The 20074-nt window shown below is 42.2% G+C and overlaps 2 protein-coding genes across 2 annotated transcripts; one reads left to right on the top strand and one right to left on the bottom strand.

Annotated features, from left to right (window-relative positions):
- Positions 1 to 372: 372 nt before the first annotated feature.
- Positions 373 to 2453, bottom strand: NDUFA8 (NADH:ubiquinone oxidoreductase subunit A8). The gene is made up of 4 exons (XM_032200229.1): positions 2371 to 2453; positions 2130 to 2293; positions 1104 to 1269; positions 373 to 630 (listed from the first exon to the last, which is right to left on the bottom strand). Exons 1-4 carry the CDS (start codon positions 2419 to 2421, stop codon positions 493 to 495), a joined length of 519 nt encoding a protein of 172 aa, XP_032056120.1. The 5' UTR covers positions 2422 to 2453; the 3' UTR covers positions 373 to 492.
- A 108-nt stretch (positions 2454 to 2561) lies between these two features.
- MORN5 (MORN repeat containing 5) lies at positions 2562 to 17177 on the top strand. The gene is made up of 6 exons (XM_032200298.1): positions 2562 to 2614; positions 2691 to 2838; positions 2976 to 3087; positions 3877 to 4008; positions 15734 to 15849; positions 17110 to 17177. The coding sequence occupies exons 1-5, from the start codon at positions 2568 to 2570 to the stop codon at positions 15811 to 15813; spliced, it is 519 nt and encodes a 172-aa protein (XP_032056189.1). The 5' UTR covers positions 2562 to 2567; the 3' UTR covers positions 15814 to 15849; positions 17110 to 17177.
- The last annotated feature ends 2897 nt before the right edge of the window (positions 17178 to 20074 follow it).

Raw genomic sequence — 20074 nt, 5'->3', positions numbered from 1 at the left:
CAGGTTTTAAGTAAAAATCTATACAGAAGCAGTATCTTGGAAAAAATGCAGCATGATTAGTTGTAAGATTGTAAGGGAAGACGTGAATGACTTATTTGTGCTTAAAGCTTGCTTGATGCAAGTGACAGGGGTCTCAATAAGCAAATAAAGCCACACACCATCTTGATTGTTTAAAGCAGTGGCCAAAGACTCAGGCTGTATTCATATGCCTCTCAGACAGGCCTGGCAGCCACCGTTAGGAAACTGATGTCACTGTGTTCAGATGGTCCCAAAGGCCATAGGACTGCAGAGACCATAGCACAGAACAGGAAGATACTCATACAAAATAGTCACTTAAAAATATGTTTAAAGAAATCCACTAAGCCATGTAACTTTTTTGTTTGTTTTTTCTTTTTAATCATTACATTTAAAGTTATACCCAACGTATATTGAACAATTTACATTTGAGAGCAACGTATCTTTGCATTTTAATTACAGGATAGTTTGCCCACTTTACCAGGACCAGAAAAATAGCCTACTGCCATATGGAGAAGGCTTCAGCTCTCCTTCAATGGGTGGATTTGGTTCTGGTCTAGGCCTAGAATGATAGACATTCTCAGGGATAGGTCGGTCCGTCTTCACTTTTGTGACCTGGAAAGAAAAAGAAAGGAATGATACAACTCCTTACAGCATTTAACAGAAAAGCTAGATTAAGTCAGAATTTAATGGAGGTACCACCAAACCACACTAGGGATACATCATTGATCTGATAAGAGCTCCTATCTGCAAAGTACTTTAAATAAACAGAGAGGAGGGGCATTTTATTCATAGCTACATTGTAATTCCTCCTCAGCCTCACTCCTGAAGAAAAAGTCTCTGCATAAGAAGAAGCAACAAGACTAGCTAGAATTGTGTGAGAAAAGTGCAGGTCCTCCATGAAAGCAATGCATTCACTCCCAACCCTACAGAATGCTAGAAGAGTCCTGCACTTAGTAAAATCCACAATTTTCCAGTGTTGAGTTCATACATCACCTTCTAGGTGTGGAAAGTTTGAGACCCGGTCCGGAAAAATGCACATAGGGAAAGAAGAACCTGGCTATCCAACCCAAAAGATAGGAAGTTACCTTAGAGAGATCTCCCAGATCAGGTCTCACCCAACCCAACTTCTCTAGTACACAGTTATCAAACACTGCCTGCTGCTTTCGGCATCGACGAAGCTCCTGCAAGTTGGTATAGTCAATGCACGTCCAGTATTCAGTAAATGGCTCTGCACAGTGCGTCTTAATCTTCCTGCAAGACAACACAGAAAGAAAACGTTCAGCAACCGTTGTAGTTTTAATGTTTTCTCTTATTCATTCAAGCCTCAACTTGTGCTAAAATGTTTTTTGTAGTTGTTCTCAAGAACACTTAAAAACTTCAGAAGTCAGTATTTAAAGCACCATTAAACAGAACTTTGTACCAACAGCACTGCAGTTTGTAGCACTGTAGCTACAAGTAGGGATAATGATAACTTCACCAGTACATGGAAGGTGTTCTTCCTACATAGACGTACACAGCTCCCCCACATCAGGTGTTTGCTTTGCTAGGTAACATATTGAAGCGTGTATAACATGCGCTACTTCCAAATTAGTTGGAAATCTTAAATTCGAGAAGACACACTTAGGACAGAGGTTTTTGATTACTGGCTGGCTGCTACGCTGGAAGAGGACAAACTTTGAGCTAATTAACACAGCCCTTTACCAGCAGCCCAAGATCCCAACACATGCCATGCCCTATGTTTTTGTCACAAGACATCGATTTCAAACCTAAGTTTCTCTAACAGCATGCATACAAAACCCAGGACAGATGAAATAAAACTTAGGCTGGTTTCCTAGATCCCATAACACAGCTGCAAGGTGCAGAAACAGCAAGCCTATGACCCCTGAGGGCCTTCCTCTGTTAACCTGAGGAATCCCTGGAGCCACTCACCCTGCAGCTGAGCCCACGGAGCTCTGAGGGAAAGCACAACCCGAGATTTAACCATGCAAATAATAAGATAACAGCACAACCTTTTCTCCGGCGACTGCGCCCCTCCTCAAGGGCACCGGCCGTGCCTCCAGGAGCCGGGCAGCGGCAGCGAGACCCCGGGAGGGGGCTGCGGGGCGGCTCACCTGAAGAAGTCGAGGGCGCACTGGTTGACCTGGCGGCCCTCGCGCAGGCAGCGCCGCGGGTCCTTCTCCTCCCAGCGGCACAGCATGAACTCCTTGTTGGGCCGGTCGCACTGCGAGCCGTAGTGGTGGGCCGCGGCCTTCAGCACGGCCGAGCTGACTCTCACCTGCAGCGGGGCGGAGCAGAGCGGCAATGGAGGCCGGGCGGGGGCCGGGGGGCCGCCCCGCGGGGCCGCTCACTCACCTCAGGCACCTCCAGCTCCTCCAGCGAGGGCAGCCCCGTGCCGCCCGCCATGGCGGCGCCGTCTCCTTGAGCTCCCCTCAGCGCCCGGCCGGCACTGCGCATGCGCGGCCGCCTGAGGGGAGGGAGGGCGCGTGCGCGGGAGGCTCGGCGCGGGGCCGCCCCAGCGGTGTTGCCATGGCGACAACGGAGGCGCCGCCATGGAGGTGACGGGCGGGCGCTACTGCGGAGAGACCGTGCGCGGCAGGTGGGGGCGGTGGGGCCAGGAGGAGGGGGTGCTGCCGGGGGGCTCTCCTCGCTGACAGCCCCGTGTGCCGCCGCAGGATGGAAGGACGGGGCTCCTACACGCTGCCCACCGGCACCGAGTACCGGGGCGAGCTGAAGGACGGGATGTTTCACGGCGAGGGCGTGCTGCTCTTCCCCGGCGGCGGCAGATACCAGGCGGTGTGGCACCGCGGGGTGCCCGCTGAGGTACCGGGATCCCAGAGGCTGGGGGGCGGCTGTGGGGCGCTGGCGCTCGTCCCGTGTCCCCCACGGTTGTTCTGTCCCCCCCAGTTTGTTCTGTCCCCCCCCAGTCTCCTGCCGTGACCCCCAGCTTGTGTTGGCAGGGGAAATACACTTTCGCAGATGGGCTCGAGTACAAGGACGAGAAGTGGCATTACTGCGACGGCTACGACAGGAGGTTCTACACAGAAATCTGCTCCGGCCTCAAGCCCGCAGGTACCAAACCCCGGCTGTGGTCCTGAGCAAGGAGCTGAGCTGAGGGCTCTGCTCCAGGAGCATCTGTTCCTCTAGACGAGCACCGTGCAGCCGCAGCGTGTGGTTGATTTCGGCCTTACCAGTGCCTCGCCATACCCCAACGAATGGATTCCACCTTCCCCTACATTAAACACATGCTTTCAGTACAGGCATGTTGAACAGAAGCAGTTAACACCCAAGCACCAAACACCAAATAAAGTTTGAACGCACCTACCCTGCATAGCTTTTTAGCAGGAACCACCATGAACGCGTGTGTCTGGTCTGTATTTCCACAAAAGACTTTTAGAACTGTATTTGCCCATAGTAAAAACACGAAAAGATCTCTAAGGAACAAGTGAGTGAAACATGTAGCATAATACATAAAATACCCTTTATAAATAGAATATTTTAGGGATGACACGTAGGAGTTCTGCGAGGCCAGCAAGACTCTCCTGGCCCCATTCTGTAGTTTGGAGTCATATTTGTAATGTTGGCATAGTGGTCTGAGTCACAGGACTTTGAGGAAATCAAAATGATATATTTTTACCCCATAAATTTTCTGCATAATTCCTCCATTTTCATTTTCTACATCTGCAAAATTGAAAAAAATGTTTTATAAAATTTGTTGTAAACCAATTATATTGTTTGTATAGCAAATGCTATGGAGATGTAACATTTGTTATTTATCTAGACAAAGGCATGAATACAGAAAAAAAAAAAAAAAAAACACAAAACAAAGCAAATCCTTTGTTGTTGTTGTTTTTAATTCAGGCATTTCTCAGCTTACAAATCTAGATCCTCCTAGAAAAATCCCAGCAGGATGTTACGACTGTGGTGATGGATTCTATAACCCTGAAACGAGAATTGTCGTTGACTACAAACTGAGGTTTCTGAGAAACGCAGGTATGATTAACTTCTGTAAGGTAAATTTCAGTAAGTGTATTTGTCATATCTTCTAGGATGTATGATTAAAACTGAAGTTTTTTTTAAAGTCCATGATTGCGTCCTGTTATCACTGAGCTAAAGTATTTCTTAGGTTTTAATTTTATCAGCTATTTATGTTTCCTCAGAGTTGTACAAATTATATTTTGCAAAATCACAGTGAAGTAATACCTAAAGTTTATTACCATTGAATATCTTAATATCAGGAAAATCAATCCCTTCCATTACAATCTCAAGCAAAGGGACTGTACACTAAGATGTACATCATTGATCCTGAAAATGAATAAACTCTGTTGCGATCAGCAAAGAGGTTAAGTATGTGCTTATCGTTAAATGTTAGAACAGTCCACTTTATTTAAATGGGTCTTTGGGCTATGTTTAAATGCCTTGCTGAATAGGAAACTTTCTTGGCACCTTCTAGAGCTGTGTGTGTTTTGAGTAGAATCTGGCAAATATTAGGTCTTGTGGATCAGTCCCCAAATTAACAAACCTTGAGGAAAATTGAGAAATTTTTCAAATGAAATACACACAGAAGATCCCTAAATGGTTGACACTGGGATAACTCAAAAATGTAATATGACCTGAAGCAAATGCTTTGTGTTCTGTTTATTTAACCTATCACCCTTTTTTAACTGCAATTACTATTTTTTTTAATGAAAATGCTTTTCAAAGCAACCACCCACTTTTTTTTTTTTTTTTTTTTTTTATTCCCCAAACATCTAAATTGGAAGACATGGTATTTCTAGAAGACAGAACGTTTCAGTTTCAGTGTGCCGCAGTTTAACCGTTTTGTTTCTTGGAAACTATTTTTCAGCAAATTTACTATTTGTTGAAAAAAAATCTGCTCAGCTCTACTTTCAAGAGCTTTTGTAAGTATGCACTGTGATATTGGAGGAGGGAAGTGAAGGAGGGGGCTTAAATGAATTGGAGATACCATCTGCTATAAAATATACCCTATGATACATGGCCTGTTTTATAAACGTTGAATAAAAACTGATCTAGATTATTACAAATGGCATTGATCCAAAGTACTGGAATGCAGTGGGCCTACTGATGAGGAAGATAAGCAACATGCTTTCCAAAAACACAGGAACCTACACAGATTAGTACAGGAGGGAACGCCTTGGAATTCAATTTATTGTTTTTTAATCTGTTCTTTGAACTCATTGTCCTTGATGACATTTATCTCAAACTCTACAAATTATATCAATCAATATTCACCGACCAGACCAGCACAGCATGCAGTCCGACAGAGTTGTTGGGGGATGTGCTTTGTGTGACTGTTCCATTGAGAACCGTGTACACACAGTTAAACTTGTTGATGTGAGCGTGAAGAAGGAATGTGTCATGTAGGCCAGACCCTTCCTCTTAAGAACATGAACACAATTGAAAAACCCGGCACTTGTTCAACATCAGAGGAACTCTTTCTGCCCCAGGAGAGATGATTCAGGGCACAAGGCCACTGCAGTTTAAAAAAAAAAAATTAAAAACCCCAGCTGTAAGCAGAAGAAACTGAGGAAGAGGCTGGAATGACAGGGAACAGATCCAGAATTACTCCATTATAGGTTGGGCAGGAAGGAGCAGGAAAACCTCCAGGCTTCCAGCCAAGTCTTGAAAGCATCAAAAGCAGATGGTAGGAAGCATTCAGGAAGTTCTTACAACAGCTTGACAGGTTTACCAAAATGACACTATCTTCCTCAGGTCTGAAAGCAGGCTTTAAGAATACTCCAGTTCTCACCTTTCACCCTGGCCCTATTATGAAGCAATTGCTGATTGTTTCTTGGCTGTTGGGGAAACAGGGCAAGGAAGCATACTGCCTTGGCACTGGCTTTCCTGCCAAATTGGCAGCATCCAGGTATCATTCCAGAAGAGAAACAAATAGACTCCATTTGAAATTACTGAGTTTGCTTCCACCGCTTCTTTGTCAGGATGAGTGTTTGTAGAGTACCGTAGAGACTCCTGTTAGATTTGGCAAGCTTTGCATTTCACTAGCATGGAGGTCTGATCCTCATTTACTTAAAGCTCTTACAGTTAAAGCAGTGCAAAGGCCCATCATGAAAATATAATCAGGTCCAGGGAACGAAATGACAGCAACAGTTTTGTTATACTTTTTATCTAGCAAAGTTTTCCAAATTCTCATTGCAATCTTGCAGTTATTACTCCATCCCTAAACCTCCGTTTCCTTGGGGATGCTCAAATTTCTCTTGATTCCTCATGTGTTCCTCAATCTTTTCTTTTTTTTCCTCTTGTATTGTGAAGTACACAAAATTGGACACATAAATAAGAATAGGAATACTCATTTGTAAGAAGATACGTTGTTTATTTTGAGTAGGCTCTGGGACTAGCCTCCTGTTTCACTCTGAGTATTCCCCCCTAAAAAAAATTGGACTCCTGGCATCTTTGTGAACGAGTTTGGTCAATAGAAAGATGGGAAGATTTCCCATTTTTCCAGTGAAAAGTAGGAAATATATGACGTTATGTTTAATGCAAAGCAGGGAGGTACAAGAAGAGAAATGATTCAGATTTTAGGGCCCACAAATATTGGAGAGGCCCATAACTTTCAAAGAGAAAATACTGTCAGAAACAGAAATCCTGTTCTCCTGAGGAAAGGATGATAGGAGATTGCCTGAGTCACCTTTCTCCTGATGAAAAGCAAAGATACTTCTGATGAAAACTGATGTTTCTCCTGCACCTACCCTGATGCTGGGTTAAATAGTATACATCATACTACAAAGAGCAAGAGCATGATAATATTTGTGCTTCTATTTTCATGTTCCATTTTTAGGCTTAATTAGTATGAATATGGTGCATAGGGTAGCTTTCTATACTGCAGCCAGTATTACCTGAAATATGTTCATCTCTTCATATAAGATCAAGAACAGGAAGACCCAGAATCTGACTTTACACTTTAAACTCAGTAAGGTATCTGAATTAATATACGTGTAACTAAGAGCAGGATTAGGCCCAGAAAACCAAGGAAAAGTGCCTATTAGGAGGAGTGGTTTTGGTATTGCTGCAGTCCCAAGCCAGCCAGCAATCAGCTTAGGATTTCTACAAGCCTGAAAGTCTCATAAAAAGCAGCAGGGAAAGTCCTGCTGCTTCAGGAATCATTATAACCTGGAAAGGTCAAGACTCAAGAATATAATTTTATTCTAGTTTTAAGAAGACTGGTTTTAGGACATCCAAGGTTCCTTGGTTTTGAGGCTGACCCAACTCCACAGGCAAGTTTGAGAACACATTTTAATTCTAAGTCCTAGTAATCATGGCCTTAGAGTTTCCTCACGTTGTTACCTTGGCATGAAGGTTCTCATGCTTGGTCTGAAAGAATTTAGAAGCAATTTTTTTTTGAAAGTCAGCAGAGATCTATTCATCCATTTCAGGCTTATCCAAGTATGTAAATCCATGAGATGAATCTACATTTAGACTTTTTTTTTTGTCTTAAAGCTCAGCAGTGACTTGCACCAAGTGCTTTCTGAGAAAAGTAGACTTTGACTTGTCTGAAAAATGTAGTTCAGAAACAGAGCCATAACCACTCAATAATTACACAGGGTAATATTTCTGTACCTACCCTCATGTACCCCAAATACATGCAGATGTTTGCGTGCTCTTTCTCATAAACTACTGGAGAATTGGGTGTGGGATGAGGACCTGGCAATTTTTCAGGCCTGGAGTATTTCTGGAGAAAAGACAGCAAGTTTAACTTATAGTTGACTGTGGTGCAGGGAAGAAAAAAAAAAAAAAGAAAAAAAAAAAAAGATTGACTGCAGTTAGGGATCATGCACTGAGCTTTATTCCCTGTTCTTCTTTGAAATTGCCCATTCTGATGATGGAGGGAGTGGATGAACAGTCTGATTCCAGGCTAGTCCCTAGTCATTGCCTAAGAATGTAAGAGTTGTTTTGGCAGATGCCCTTAGCAGTGGAGAGGAAAGCCTCAGCAATACACATACACAGGGAATATAGTATTTTTGTTCGAATGAATTTAGCTTCCCATAGATTTAAATGTCTACTTATAACACAGGACCATTTAATCTTTTGTACATTTGTTTCTTTTTTATTTGACTTAAGATACTGAATTTAGATGAGGTTTAGTTCCTACATATTGAAACTCTTAAAAGCTCTTCAAATAATTGTTCTTTGGATACTTGTTAAGCTAAAGAAATCAGTTTTGATCGGCAGTAAAAGTTCATGCTATTTTAAGTGCAATGCTATAGCTATTTTCTGTTGTATATTTAATCATTTTGAATTATATGTCATGTAAAAGATTTTAGCTCTGGGGCATTTGCCAGATGGCTGATTCTGCATTTCACACAACAAAAGAAATAATGTTTGTGTAAAGCTCTTAAAAATAGTTGGTAATCAGTATATTCTACAACGAATAGGATCCAGACCTGTTTGAAAAAAAAAAAAAAAAAAAAAAAAAAAAACAGCTTTTGCAGAAATTAATTTAGAGAATTTGGTCTCTACCTCTGGGCTCTGAACAAAACAAATTGTGTCTATTGTTTGCTGATTTTTTAACATTTGACAAGTTAACTGAATTGTAAATTTCATGTATTTTTATGTTAAATGCCATTTATTGCTCTCCATTGATCTTTTTCTCTTTACTTTGGCTAGCAAACTTATTTCTGAAAAAGGGGTTTAGTAAAATAGAGAGCCAATACTACTCTCCATTTACACCAGTCGAGCATGTGAAAGTCAGAAGCCTTTTGCTTTTCTTCCAACAGCTGAAGCTCTTGTCCTTCTCATGTTCTCCTCTGACTACTGCTGACCCATCTTTCTGGCCTGTTTTATAGAAATTCCTCCAAAACACCTTTGCAATAAGTATTTTGTCTCTCTGCCACTGCACTCAGCTTGTTTTCTTTACCCTCTAGGCTCTACACAAGTCCACACAAATTCACCGTTTGGTCTTGTCTCCTCCATCCCCCATAAATTTTTTTGCCCTTGCAGTTAGTCCTAGGATAGCTGTTCTGCCAACATTCCTATAAAACTGCAGTTTTCTGGTACTTGCTTTCCAGACTCATTGCTTCTGTGATAGTAAGAAAACTTGAAAAATATTACACCACAAGGAAGGTTAGAAATTTTATCATAACACTTTCATCTGGATCTCCAAGTGTCTCTTGCCTATTTCCTACTTTTTTTTTTTTTTTTTAGATAGGTGGCTTTTGGCCTGATGTGAGAGCTTTGGACATAAATAATCCACAGTGCTCAACAAATAAATTAGTTGAGGACCCAAATGTTAGGAGGCAGAGAGGCAGAACATCAGCACATATCGTTCTGGAGATGGCTGAATGGGTACAACAAGAGAATGAATGTTGGAGAGAAGATGGCAGAAGGAAATTGAGTCTGCTTAAAGAGAAGATTCCAGACTCCTAAGAGAAGTAGCTTCATATCTTTTATTATTCTACCCTGAACACCTTTTTTAACGTTGGACTGATTCTCCTACCTTTTGTCTGCTCTTTTCCTTTCTTTTTATATAGACGTGTTAAGATTAGGCACATTTTGAATGCCATTGCAAAATGCATACTTACGTCTTTCTCTGTATCAATGTCTATTCAGGTGACAGGCATAGTTGGAGCCCCCTCGTTTGTGTAACCAAGAAAATATTTTTATATTAAATCTGGTTTTTGTGTTTTAATATAAAATATCTTCCATTCAGGAAAATAGATTATGAAACAACATGATTTATATTCAACACTATAACCAGCAATGATAATATTAATATATGCATCATGATACAAGTCATTACAGGAATTTCAGTAGCTATAGGTTTTGCAAGTATGTTGTTCCTTGTGGTTTCCTGGTCTTAAAATACTTATCGTTTTGAAAACTGTGAAAATCTCAGTTCCAAATAGTGGCATGCCAAGAAAAACAACTTTGTTTGTGTGCTAGCCATCCCATTGTGAATCCATTAGACAGGTTATACACAGTTCTTATAGGCGCTTATAGTCAGCTATACAGTTCATGTGCAAACAAGTTTTACAAGACATGGAAAGTTCATTTTTGGGCCATTTTGGAATTACAGTAATTAAATGTAAATGGAAGGGTGAGAATTTGTGGGTGGAAGCAAAGGTTAATTGAAAACATGTTTTCCATTTTCTTGCCAGCCTTGATGTTGGTGAGGTCAGGCACAGTAAGGAAAGTGGTGCTAGGGACCCAGAGGGGCAGTGGAAATGAAAGGGGTGTGCCAGGCAGAATCCATGGCTGAGATGCTATCACATATGATTGTAATTGTGCAGTGGAAGAACATGATAAACTGCACTGCGGGTGATGGGAGGAGTCAGGCATGTGAAAGAATTAACTGATATTGTTGTTTACAATGTTCTGTGTGTGCTTGGCCCTCTACAAACAGAGAGGAAACTCAGCTCTAGTTCAAGGATTGTCTACTGTAAACACCCGCTCTGACAAACCGTGTTCATGGAAAGCTGCTCTGACACACGGCCGTGCCTGCACAGCTACGGGGGTGTTGTGAGCCTCCAGTTGTCCTGATAGAAGGACGTTTCAGGGCTCAGCTACTTCCCTCCTGGCTCACATGGCTTTGAACAGCAGCAAGAGAGAACAAAAGGATGATGCACACTCGTGCCTGGTCCCAGCTCACCACTGGGCAGAGGAAGGAGCCAAGGATCTGAATTTTGGAGTGCAGCTGGGGTAGCACATCGAGCCTCCAGTGTAGATAAAGCCTTTAAGACACCAGAACCACATACAGCTGCAAAGTGCAGTATGAAGACCTAACACAGTCAGACCAGAAGGCTTTTAAGGTGAACAGTGTAGCTTCTCCTCTGGGTGAGCCACTAAATGTTCTAGGTTCAATGCAGTGCATCCTCCTGTGCACCTCTGGGTGGCTTCCTGAGGAAGCACTAGGTAGAGGGCAAATCCTGAAGCCTGCAAGATAAGAGTGCTCCTTGCTCGCAGTCTGCATCACGGCATACACCTAAGCATGAAGAGTCCCAAGAAATCTCTCACAGCTGAGGTTTCCAGAAGCAATACAGAAATGCGATAGCTAGGAGAAAATCATTCTAAACTTTGCAATATGCATTTAATATAGGAAGACTAAATGCACCTAAATTACAGTGTATTTTCAAGCCATCCTTTGGAAGCACCCTGAAGCAAGCCCACCCTGAATTTTCAGCTGTTTCTAATCCCCCTTGAGAGAGAAAATGGAGTGTGTAGTTGGGGAAGTCTCTTCTGCCACTATTAGCTGAACATTGGAAATTAGACAAATGGTTTCATTTTGCAGAAATGTTGAGCTCAAATCCACTGTTTTGAGGGGGATGCAGTTTGAGCCTACCTTGGAATATACCTAGCAGCATTTCTGACAGGCACTGCTTGAATTTTGCTGCTATTTGCAGCTTCCCCTAAAGCCACTCAGAACAAGGAAGAAACTTGCAAAGAAGTAGTTAAGAAGAATTAATACAAAAACGGCTACTTACAGAAACACAGTAGGACCAACAGGCTTAACGGGGTCTTAGTTGCCTAAAAATTCTCTGTCCCAACTGACCTGTAAGCAGTGTCTAATAGCAGAGCACTAGGATTTCCACCCCAGGGCAATCATCCACTGGGGAAAGACGGTGTTCTGGGGATGCGTTGTGCAGGTGGCTACCAGGGTTGGCCCCATATGCTTTGGGCCTGCTTATGAAAACAGCTTGAATTAATTATATAAATTAAAGAGGAGCTGTCTCAGTTTGGGCTGGCTGAGGATGTGGCTCACAATATTCAAAATGTATCTTGTGGGTTGTAGAAAAACTGATTTTTTTTGATTGAGGCATAAGGAAATAATTCACAAGAATCAATCAATGCTTACGTGTATTCTAACAGCTCATCCATTAAGATCTAACTCAGTCTCTCTCTCTTTGAAGATCTCAGTTGTATGTCATGATAATGATTGTTACATTTCACTAACTTTTGAATAAATAATTTGTTAATGTTTACTAACTGAAAAGGGAGACACCAGACTGCAATAAAATTTTCAGCCAAAGCTGTTTTCTTTACCTTCAAACGTAAACATTAGTCCTGTTTCAGCAAAGTCTGTTCCATGACTGTATATTCTACTGAGGAAAATCTAAAAAAAAAATGGATAAACTTGTAAAGATAAATATGCTGACACAAAATTCAGTGCACAACGTGAAGAACCCCATACTACCTAATTGTGCACAGGGTGATAATTTACCACTGATTAAAGAGTTTGTATTTTTTTCAAATCTTTTTTAAAGGGAAAATTACTTCTGAAGGTGAAGATGTGCTTAGACAATCATATTAACATATTCAAACAATCGCAATTTGCAAAATAGTAATTACAACTCACTATCTGGTAGCATTAATCAAACTTCAAGGTTTAATTCCATTTTAAATATTGATGAAATGTGATTCTCCAATCTAACCCTGGTGTTGCAGGGTTATGGAAGCAGCCAGTGACAGAAAAAGAGGAACGTGTAGTTAACAAGCAGCTGCCACAAAGAAGGATCGGCATCTGTGATTTAAATTGTTAGCTGCACAGTCAGGTAGAGTGTAAAAAGGGTAGTCAAGAGGCTGTTAAGTCCATTGCTGCCAATTACTAACAATCAGGGAGGAGCTTTAAGACTTGTTCAGTACAATAAACCCAGTTTGTCTTGTTTCAGGGGTTACTACTGAAGAGGTTGCAGCTGCACTGATTCAAATAGCCCTAAAACTACAGTAATTATCAACCAGTCTTCTTTAGTGTAGCAAAAGTATGTTTTACCATAGCTTAACTCTTTACATTCTAATATTTCTCTGCCTCTTCTCACATAGCTAGCCCTGGAGCCATTCTGATGTCTGGTTTTGTGGTTCTTCTAGCTATGCTGGATCAAAGCTTTCATTTCCCCTTACCTAGACCAAGGAGCGGTTGTGCAGTGTGCTTGGGTTGGATGGCATCTCTGGGATTCGCTTTAGATTATTTTTTGAATATGAAGTCATTACATCTATTATTCATTTTCTTGTATAAAGTTGAAACTCATATAGCTCATTCAGTTTTTGCAGCTGATTAAACTATATGCAAGTTAGGCAGTGTTTATGAACATGAATTTAATTTGCCTGGGCTCAGATTCCTACATGTACCGAGATGTTTTGAGACTGATTTGTGAAGGCTAAAATCCCTATCACAATCAGCCTTGTGTGCTTTCCTAGGAGATCATGAAAATATCGAGTGCAGAAGGAAACAACCTAGGCAAAGCAAGGATGTGGTGGAAATCCATAATACAAAGCCAAAAGTAGGATCTGCCTTTCTTAGTGCCTATAGCCCTGATGCTGTTGTGTGACCACAACAGATTTCTCACTAGGAAGGTGAACTGATTAGTACTTGGTGAGCCAATTATATCATTACCCAAATATGAGCTAGATAGTGCTGACGTGTAGCATGTGGAGGGTTTTTTTATTCCTTCACTGTGATGGAAATAGGCAAAGTTTCATTTCCTTGTGATTATTACAAGCTCAGATAAACTATTTTTCTTAGTCAGGGAGATCCCAGCTAAAACCGCAGAGATACCCGGACTGGACAACGTCTGTCACAGCCTGGGCTCACGTGATCGCATCATTACAGAGCCGGAACACCTAGTGCATAGAACAAAAGCCAGCACATTGATTATGGCTTTGATGTTGTTTTTAAGAAAGCTTAAGGACCACATTTGCATTCCTGCTGCAGCCCTCAATGGAATCTCTGCCTGTGTAAGGATTGTGTGGTCTGTAAGCAAGACTCACTGCTTATCTTTTTAATTTTCTTTTTAGGTTATTTCCCAGCATTTATTTTCTCCCAGTTTATGCCTGAATAAGAAATGTGCCATAAATGGGGTGTTTTGTTACAGACCTTTCAATTCAAAGTAAATAACACAGAGTGAAAGAGGTATCATGTCCGCGACAGAAAGACCAGTACTTAGGTACTCTATCAAAATGATTCAGTCACTAAAGCAAACCTACAGCCTGGGCTGTTGGAACAACGGCAGTCCAGGGGTGTTTTCTACCCCATGCACAGTCACTGGGGCACGAGCAGACACATTGACTAGAGACCAGTGGCTGCAGGCAAAGACCAGACTGGGAAAGTGGCTTCTAGGAAAATCCTCCTGAAATTCACAGAGCTTTCTGACTACTGTTTGTCAAGGGTGTCAGACAAGTGCTGCCATTTAGACAAGAGGTGAATGCTTTGGCACAGACCTCACTCTAGCAGGCTTTTACTAGAATGCCAATAGAGCTCCTTGTGAGCAGCACCTTATGAGAAGGGAAGACCTGCACTCAGCTCACTTAACAGAAAGGAGAAATAGGGAAGGGCAGCATTAAGGAAAAAAAATAAATAAAGAGACAAAGCTGACTTGATTCAAAACCCACTGGAGTCACTGAGATTTAGGCACATACCTGAACACTCTTGTACATCAGAACTAGTTTGTCACATACCCTTCTGCAACCATTCACTTCTGAGATGAGCACAGCTGCACTCCCAGGACCTTCCTACCTTTACATTCAAAATGCTACCATGTCACTTTAGCTGAAAGGTACAACCCCCCATTCAAAAGGTTTCCAGGAAAATTTGACTCCTTACAAGCAGCATTCTTCTTTCTTGATCTGTTTTGACCTAACTGAGCAGGGCTCTCAGCTGTGCAAGGTGGGACCATGAGCTATGCCAAGTGGTGTTCACAGCACCACAATCACAGCTCCCTCTGCTCCATCTTTCTTGTAACCATCTGGGCTTTCAGGTAATAAAGGCTGCTACAAAAGCTTACAGTTTAGGAGGAAGCAAGTGAGAAGCACATGCCACAAGCAGATAATGTGAATTTCTTAAGAGAGTGGTAAACACAAGAAGCAGCTCTAATATATTTCATTTATACAAAAATAAATACAGGTATTGTTTTAAGCAATACCTTGATTTTTCCCAAGGCTTTTTGAAGTTTGTTTTTTCCTGGTCTACTAGACAGATCACTTTTCCCCTAAGCAAGTGAAAAAAAAAAAAAAGTCTGCAGAACAGTTTTTGAAGACAAGACTGTTTAAGTCCCTGGAATAAAGAAGCCACAACTTATATTTGCCACGTTATTTTTTTGTAATCATACACACAATTTCTATTCAAACTTTGCTGGACAGTTGTTTTTTCCTACATTATCTTTGTGTTGTGTTTTTTTTCTTTTCACACTGTTATTCTCTGAGAATATGACAGACATGAATACTAACAAGGGACACAGAAGATGATCTATAACACGCCCATCAGTATTATATCAACTTATTGATACCGATCATAATGTACATTTCAAAAACAGCACCGAAAGAAAAACTGGAAGAGAATAACTTAGGCTTTGACTGTAGATTTTTCATTACCTTCACTTTTCATAACCTGACAAGCAATGCAGACATAGTATTCAAAAATGTGTAACTTCACTTCTGATATTTTCAACAGATTTCCTGTAAATGGTCATAAAAACTCCAAAAAGAGCATAAATTTCAGTTCTGCCCATGTTAATCCTATCAAATAGCTGAGTACTCAGAATCATTGCCATGTATTCAGTGTCTCCTGCCTTGACACATTCCAGCACAACAGCACAAAATCTTTTCAAGAAACAAAAATGTGTTCTAAGAGATGCCAATGGCTAAGAATGGATATTTTTTTCCTCAAAGGAAAAATTGTTTGAGCTGGACCCTGGTAATGCAAAAAGCAGGTGTGAAATGGTGATATTTGGCCTTCTCTTTCTCTCCCTTTTAGATGATGATGAGCATGAGTGGATCATTCGGACCTGCTGGAAAGCTGAGGATGAAACAACTGGGCATAAACCTAAACAATGAAAATTGGTTTTGCTAGACAATAATAATCTAAAGCAGGTAGTCTGATTCACAATAAGTCTAATTTGTCCACACAGATTTATATCACCCCTTCCCTCTACAGGAATATAATCTTTTCGTCATCTTTGTCAGCATAAACAAAAATGGAAATAATCATTTAATCAGTCATGCTGAGAAAAAGCCATGGAAAAAGAGCAGACTGTACTCACAGTAATATTCCTGAGAGGTGTGTAGTGTGGTATATATACACGTTATTAAGCTTGAAAACAATTTGTTAAAAAGAGTGCCTCAGATTCAGTGTTGAAGTCATTCAAATCCATCTTAATCAACATTATTTTCCCAGATTTTAGTTAGCTGTCCTGGTGAATTCCTTTCCTCTCTTTTTGCTCAGTACTTTGATATTGATTGATCATTGTAATAATGTACACCAGAGGTATTCTTTAATGACTGGTTTGCTAACTAGGAAATTATATCCATTTACTACGAACGTTTGTTGAACTCTCCTGAAGCCAGAGTTTAACAAAATAATAAAAGAGGAAAACTGGGTGGGTTGCTGCTTGATTAGTAAGCCAGAAAGTATTTAAAAATAAAATAAAATGGAATTACATCATTTTCTGGATGTAAGTGCCAGCACTTCTACTTGCATTAACTTTATTTATTACACAAATAAGACATTTACAAAGCACAACATTAAAAGTATGTAACAAAACAGACATTGGTTTTACAAAAAAGTGCTTACAATTTAGTTTTAATTTTTAAAATAAATATTAGTCTTGACTGTCCATTCATTTAGAGAATTTTTTAACCATTGTAGCCAAGACATGCATAATTGCAACATGCTACAACAAAATGATTGGCTGATGAAATAAAACCGATGTGTCTATAGTTGGCATCCTACAGATATATCACTGATAGTAGTGCAGGATTGATTCCCACTCCCCCGTCCCAACTAGTAAGTTGTGTAAGCACCTTTAGCTAGGGCATTGGGGTTAACCAGCGTGAGCCAAAAGAAAAAAAAAAAAAAAAAAGCAATAAAATTGTAAACCATTCCACTTTCAGACCCTCACTATATTTAGTTACCTTATTAAAATCGAGTGAAAAGCCTTTCACTGCCTATCTTCACCAGATTTTGTCTGCAAAAGTTTTTGTAAATAGCAACTGGAAAAGTTTAATACATGGAGTCTGCATTGCTGCACCAGGACTTATTTGGCAATTACTGAATAAACGAAGAAAATGAGAATGAGTTTTACTTTTTCTTTTCTTTTCTCTTTTTTTTTTTTTTTTTTTTTAAATCTACAGACAGGAGATGAATGCAAATGACCTGAGATAAGGTTTGGTTCAGTGGCAACAGTCAGTGTGAAATATATTGTGAAACAACGTATTGAATAAATTAGAGAATTTCTTACATTCTTGGTAGAGTTGAGTATTTTCCATACACATAATTAGCTCTAAAACTGCACAAGCTGAATTGCTTCCAGTTTTTGCAAACAATTTGGGCTTAATATGAACAGAGCCTGATTTCTGAATTAGCAAAGCTGCTCCTGGCTACTTACGGGGGGAGCTGCCCTCGGGCAGGGTCTGTGCAGTGCAGGTCGCTGTGAGCACAGCGCGGCCGGGGAGAGACCTCCGCGTTACCCTGCGCTTCGCATGCTGGTCCCGTCCGTGGTATCAGCTACAAAAACTTTGACATACAGTACATTTCACAAGTGGTTCTCTTGGTCAGTGACTAAGCTGATATTTAGCAGATACATAGTTAATAGCCTCCCTTTCACTGCACTGCTGAGACAGAAGATAAATGCAACAGACCGTTTTCTCCCTCAACAAAACAGTTGTGGAAATCTCAAGTACTGGGGGATGTCAGGTCAAGTTACAGCCTGAGGTCTCTCCTTCAGCCTTAAATTGGACAGCTACCCATTAGTTTATAGCACTAAGTCCACAACTAAACAATCATTCCAATGCGCGAGCACAAACGGAGAAGAAAGTGGGGCCCTGGTGACCCCACCGACCACCCCCAGCATCTGAAGGCCGTTTCACGCGGACACAGCACGCCACGTACACCCCGCAGCCACCCATGCCGGGAAGCAGCACTCACAGCCAACAAAAGGTCTGCCAGTCCTTTCGCTCATCGCTACAGACAGGGAGAAAAGTGGCAGGAACGGGAGCAGCTTGTGACCGTTCCTGCCCCACGGAGACACTTTGGAGCGGTGGTTGCTGCCAGGCCACGCGTGCGGGAGTCCCTTGTGGTGGGTGACACGCTGGAAGTGGTTATTGGTGCGTCAGGAGGTGACAATAATACTTTACGGACCTAATTTCCTCCCTCCTTCCAAATGCTGTTTTAAAATGGAGGTAGAGCTGCTAGCTGCAGTTAGACAGAATACTGGCCTCACTGTCCGAATACTACCATCACTCTCCCTGCTTTACATACATACACACACAGAGGTTTGTATGTATTTGTTCCAACACATACCAGCGTGTGCTTGCATTTGGTTATTCCTCAAATCAAGAGATCTCGGTGGCCACCTCAGCAGATATCCATATCTCCTCACACAAGTCCCTGAGCAGCCCATGGTGACCGTGCAGGGCCACCAGCGCCCAGCAGGCCCGGCCCGGTGCCACCCACCCAGCTCAGCCACCAAGGGCTGCTGGAGATGGATCTCCCCGAGAGAAAAACACGTGTATCTGCAGCTTGAACCGAAAACAAGTTATGCAACTGATGGATTCCTGTCGTCTGTCCCGCAGGCACCGCTCAGTCACGTCACGCACTAACTGTGGCTCATGGTAGGCTTTCACATTCTTGGAAATGCCGCGCAGACACCGAGCAGCAAGACAGACCCATGAGCTCATGTGAAGAGAGGTTTTGTTATCGGCCTGCTCATGGCTTGGTGCAAGCTGAGAAGGGCTGGCAAACGCTAGCTGTTTACTTTTGTTCTTACTGTCAATGAAGTATCATTTCAGAGGCTTTTTCCTGATTTGGGGCCAGAGGGCCGAGTACTTCCTTTGTTGTTGCAGTGAGACTGCCTCTGAGGGTGAGCCCCGCATCACCCGCTCCTCTGCAAGCAGCCGGCTGGGGCTGCGCCTCCATCCCAGCCATGGCAGAAGCAACAGTCGTGCTTCAGGAAGGGGGAACAAGGCAAGGGCAGAGGTAATCGGGCGCTGCCAGACAAAGGAATACGCCGTCACCTTGCTGCCACTCAGCCAGGACCACTCCTGCCTGCCTTACCGCCGGCTGCACCTCCCTGACTGCTCCCGGGTTCCTCCCCTGCCGCCCTCAGCGAGCACTGGGCACGGCACTGGGTCCCTCTCCTGGGGCCCGTACCAGGGCAAGACTTTTCTACTCATTTACAATCAGCTTCCTTTAGGGATTCCCCAGGCCCAGTGTATGGAGTGCCTAAGTTTTGTGTAGGTACACTTTGAAATCACCCATTTGTGATCCAACATGACTCCACGGAAATAAAGTAGCTTGTTAATAAAAAATGAGACTAATAATAAAAACAATGAAAGATTTGGCAGATGGCTATGAGAGGAGAGAGATATTCAGTGCTCTGAGAACAAGTCAGCAATCAAAACCTTCAGAGTGCTAAACCTGGCTCTGCCACCAACCCCCACCACTCCTTTCGGTTCAGGACATCTCCGTTTCCCCTCCTACAAAATGAGGAGGGGAAACACTAAGGTTTACTTACCTTACAGAGTGATCAAAGGACATGTGATTCTAAAGCACTTTGAGGAGGAAGGAAAACTGCCTATTTCCAGCTGGCATCATGTTTTCCACTTAGTGGAGCCACAGCTACCTGCGGCTTTGGCTCAGGAGTCCTGTGTGTATATTGAGTTGCTGAGCCAAAGAGCCCATTTCGGATTTCACACATGCAAGTGTAAATAAGGAGGGACGTCCGGGAACCAACACTGCTTCACTGGTGCAAAAAGAGAATCAGGCCAAACCACGTAAATTCCTCCTTTCTTTATATTCATAGGTGATCATCGAACCCCCTGTGACTCAGCGTGAACTGATCTGTTCATATTCCCGTGACTGGGGAGCAGGATTTGTAAGCACAGCAGAGTCACTAATTTTGGCTGTGTCTGGCATTGCCTTGGAGAGACTCACTGTCATTCTACAAGTCCACAAGAAACAAGTGAAAAATGTAACTCTGCACTCGACACACACATACACAGAGTGTTGCTGGAGAAATAATAGTGGATGTTAGATGCTGGTCAATGGGAACAACTGAGAGTGCTGGATCTGAGTTTCTCCTGCATGACTGAGAACAGT

Source organism: Aythya fuligula, chromosome 19 (assembly GCF_009819795.1).
Source record: "Aythya fuligula isolate bAytFul2 chromosome 19, bAytFul2.pri, whole genome shotgun sequence".
Lineage (NCBI taxonomy): Eukaryota > Metazoa > Chordata > Aves > Anseriformes > Anatidae > Aythya > Aythya fuligula.
The sequence above is the reverse complement of the archived record's forward strand: the minus strand, read 5'-3'. Positions and strand labels throughout refer to the sequence as shown.

What these genes read in the sequence shown, in the direction of transcription:
- MORN5 (XM_032200298.1), top strand. Translation starts at nt 2,568, where the DNA reads ATGGAGGTGACGGGCGGGCGCTACTGCGGAGAGACCGTGCGCGGCAG. An exon ending in ACCGCGGGGTGCCCGCTGAG is followed by an intron (nt 2,839 to 2,975) that starts GTACCGGGATCC and finishes TTGTGTTGGCAG; the next exon opens with GGGAAATACACTTTCGCAGA. An exon ending in GAGGTTTCTGAGAAACGCAG is followed by an intron (nt 4,009 to 15,733) that starts GTATGATTAACT and finishes TCTCCCTTTTAG; the next exon opens with ATGATGATGAGCATGAGTGG.
- NDUFA8 (XM_032200229.1), bottom strand. Translation starts at nt 2,421, where the DNA reads ATGGCGGGCGGCACGGGGCTGCCCTCGCTGGAGGAGCTGGAGGTGCCT. An exon ending in AGGAGCTGGAGGTGCCTGAG is followed by an intron (nt 2,294 to 2,370) that starts GTGAGTGAGCGG and finishes GCCCCGCTGCAG; the next exon opens with GTGAGAGTCAGCTCGGCCGT. An exon ending in ATCTGGGAGATCTCTCTAAG is followed by an intron (nt 631 to 1,103) that starts GTAACTTCCTAT and finishes TTTTCTTTCCAG; the next exon opens with GTCACAAAAGTGAAGACGGA.